The 2,603-nt window shown below is 49.3% G+C and overlaps 1 protein-coding gene across 1 annotated transcript in view; it reads left to right on the plus strand.

Moving 5' to 3' along the window:
• The window catches only part of lyz (lysozyme), a 4,089-nt gene extending 1,725 nt beyond the window's left edge, over positions 1-2,364 (plus strand). Inside the window, exons 2-4 of the mRNA XM_015403405.1 lie at positions 768-926; positions 2,016-2,094; positions 2,165-2,364. Of these exons, the coding sequence (XP_015258891.1) occupies positions 768-926; positions 2,016-2,094; positions 2,165-2,243 (317 nt within the window). The 3' untranslated portion in view covers positions 2,244-2,364. The remainder of the gene's footprint in view (positions 1-767; positions 927-2,015; positions 2,095-2,164) is intronic.
• Positions 2,365-2,603: the final 239 nt, after the last annotated feature.

A 2,603-nucleotide genomic window follows, 5' to 3' on the forward strand; every position in this document is an offset into this window, starting at 1 on the left:
TGGCCTCTGCTGCCCTCTGCTGGCCTCTATTGGCCTCTGCTGCCATCTGCTGCCCTCTGCTGCCCTGTGCTGCCCTCTGATGGCCTCTGCTGCCCTCTATTGGCCTCTGCTGCCCTCTGCTGGCCTCTATTGGCCTCTGCTGCCCTCTGCTGGCCTCTGCTCCCCTCTATTGGCCTCTGCTGGCCTCTGCTGGCCTCTGCTGGCCTCTGATGGCCTCTGCTGGCCTCTGCTGCCCTCTGATGGCCTCTGCTGGCCTCTGCTGGCCTCTGCTGCCCTCTGCTGGCCTCTGCTGGCCTCTGCTGCCCTCTGCTGGCCTCTGCTGCCCTCTGCTGGCCTCTGCTCCCCTCTATTGGCCTCTGCTGCCCTCTGCTGGCCTCTATTGGCCTCTGCTGCCCTGTGCTGCCCTCTGATGGCCTCTGCTGCCCTCTGCTGCCCTCTATTGGCCTCTGCTGCCCTCTGCTGCCCTCTGCTGCCCTCTATTGGCCTCTGCTGCCCTCTGCTGGCCTCTATTGGCCTCTGCTGCCATCTGCTGCCCTCTGCTGCCCTCTGCTGGCCTCTGCTGGCCTCTGCTGCCCTCTGCTGGCCTCTGCTGCCCTCTGCTGGCCTCTGCTGCCCTCTATTGGCCTCTGCTGCCCTCTGCTGGCCTCTATTGGCCTCTGCTGGCCTCTGCTGCCCTCTGCTGCCCTCTGATGGCCTCTGTTCGCCGTCCTTTCTCCATATGCTTAAGAAGGAAAAATCCTCAGAAGTGTATTGTTGCTGTTTTTCAGGGGTCTGTCTGACTCAGTGGGAGTCTGGGTTCAACACGCAAGCAGTCAACCACAACAGAGACCGATCCACCGACTACGGCATCTTCCAGATCAACAGCCGCTGGTGGTGCGATGACTCCCAGATCCACACTGCCAACGGATGCCGCATCAAGTGCAGCCGTAAGGAAGCAGCCCAAGCTTCTTATTAATGCGCTCATCGCTCAGCATGAAGGGAAAAACATTTAGGAACCTGGATGTTTAAAGTCTGGCTCAAAGAGTCTCCATCGAGCCGATCAGTGCAGTTCATGGATGTTTCAAGAATAAAATCATATTAAGATTGTTTCACACATTCATCACTTTTTTCTTCAGTCAGTTTAATTCCCATAAACACAGTTTCCCTTAAGCTAGTTGGAGTCGGTGCCGCCCAGCTAACATCAACCACGGTTAATTTAGTCTGTTTCCATCCAGAAAATAGACTCAGACCGTTTCTCAGTTCATCCAAAGTTTCCGATACAGTTTATGCTCAGTCTGTTCTGCAAATGTTAAAATGAGAAATAGCGGTAAAGGTAAAGTGGAGGATGTTGTTTTTCCGGGTGGATCATCTCAATCAGTGGTCCTCCTAACTGTCAATCATTCTGGTGCTATGTTTCCGTAAGGCCGTCCTTCGTGCTCGTCCCCATTTTCACTGATCGTTGGTGAGTCTGACATGGTGGAAAAATCTTCTTTTAGAAGGTGAGCTTGTATGAGCGATGCAGACAGGAACTTTTAAACAGAGCGAGGAGAAATGGGCTCATGCACGCTCTCGCACCCGTTTAATAGGCGTTCCCTCTCTGAGTGGAGAGGACAGGTCTTCAATCCTTCACTATACCTTTAAGTTTAAACTGCTTCAACTGGTCTAAATCAGTTTAAACTGGTCGAGTCCTTCTAGCATGGGGGGTAGAGGACAGTTGAAGCAAACTCTTCCTTTCTGTCTCTTTTAACGGCTCTCTGATTTAATGCCATCATGGCCCCAGCAGGCTGAACTATGGCATTCAAATGATGAACTGGACCCATTATGGCCCAGTTCATCCATGCTTCCAGTCCATTAGGACCCTGCTGGGCCATTCAACCTAATATTCAGTCATTTAGGTCCAGTTCAACCATTTCAAACAAATTGCGGTTCTGAAGGCAGAAGCTGAAAGAAATGAGCTCAGCTCAGTTATTAATGACAACTAGTCGATGTTTTACTTTGTGTGGAGGAAACAATCCCTTCTTTCCTTTCTGTCCCAGAGCTGCTGTCTGATGACGTCAGGACGGCGATCAGCTGCGCTAAGCGGGTTGTCATGGATCCCCAAGGCATCGCAGCCTGGTGAGAGCAACTGACCAACGGCCATATTGAGAAGCTCCAGTTTATGCAGACCATGTTTCTCTGCTTTCAGGGTGGGCTGGCGCCTTCACTGTCAGAACAACGTCAGCCATTACTTGGATGGATGTGGCCTGAATTCTTCTTTTCTCTGAACCAGGAAGGTCCATAACAACAAACAGTTCAACTGTTGATTAAAGTCAAAGTTCAGAAAATCTGTTTTAATCATTTCTTTAAAAAATGTCTTTCCTGTTATACTGCAAATTAAAATGTTGATTTTATTGAGTTAAGTTATTTTTGATTTTTATCTTTTAATGAACTAATCTCTGGATTTACTGCTTTGATGTTTTCCGTCTGTGGTCCTGAAGTTTTTACCTGCATGGTGGATGATATTTACACCGCATCAGATAGCGTTCCCCCTCTATCTATCTATCTATCTATCTATCTATCTATCTATCTATCTATCTATCTATCTATCTATCTATCTATCTATCTATCTATCTATCTATCTATCT

The sequence above is a fragment of the Cyprinodon variegatus genome, unplaced genomic scaffold, assembly GCF_000732505.1.
Source record: "Cyprinodon variegatus isolate N-32 unplaced genomic scaffold, C_variegatus-1.0 Scaffold1491, whole genome shotgun sequence".
NCBI classification, from domain to species: Eukaryota; Metazoa; Chordata; class Actinopteri; order Cyprinodontiformes; family Cyprinodontidae; genus Cyprinodon; species Cyprinodon variegatus.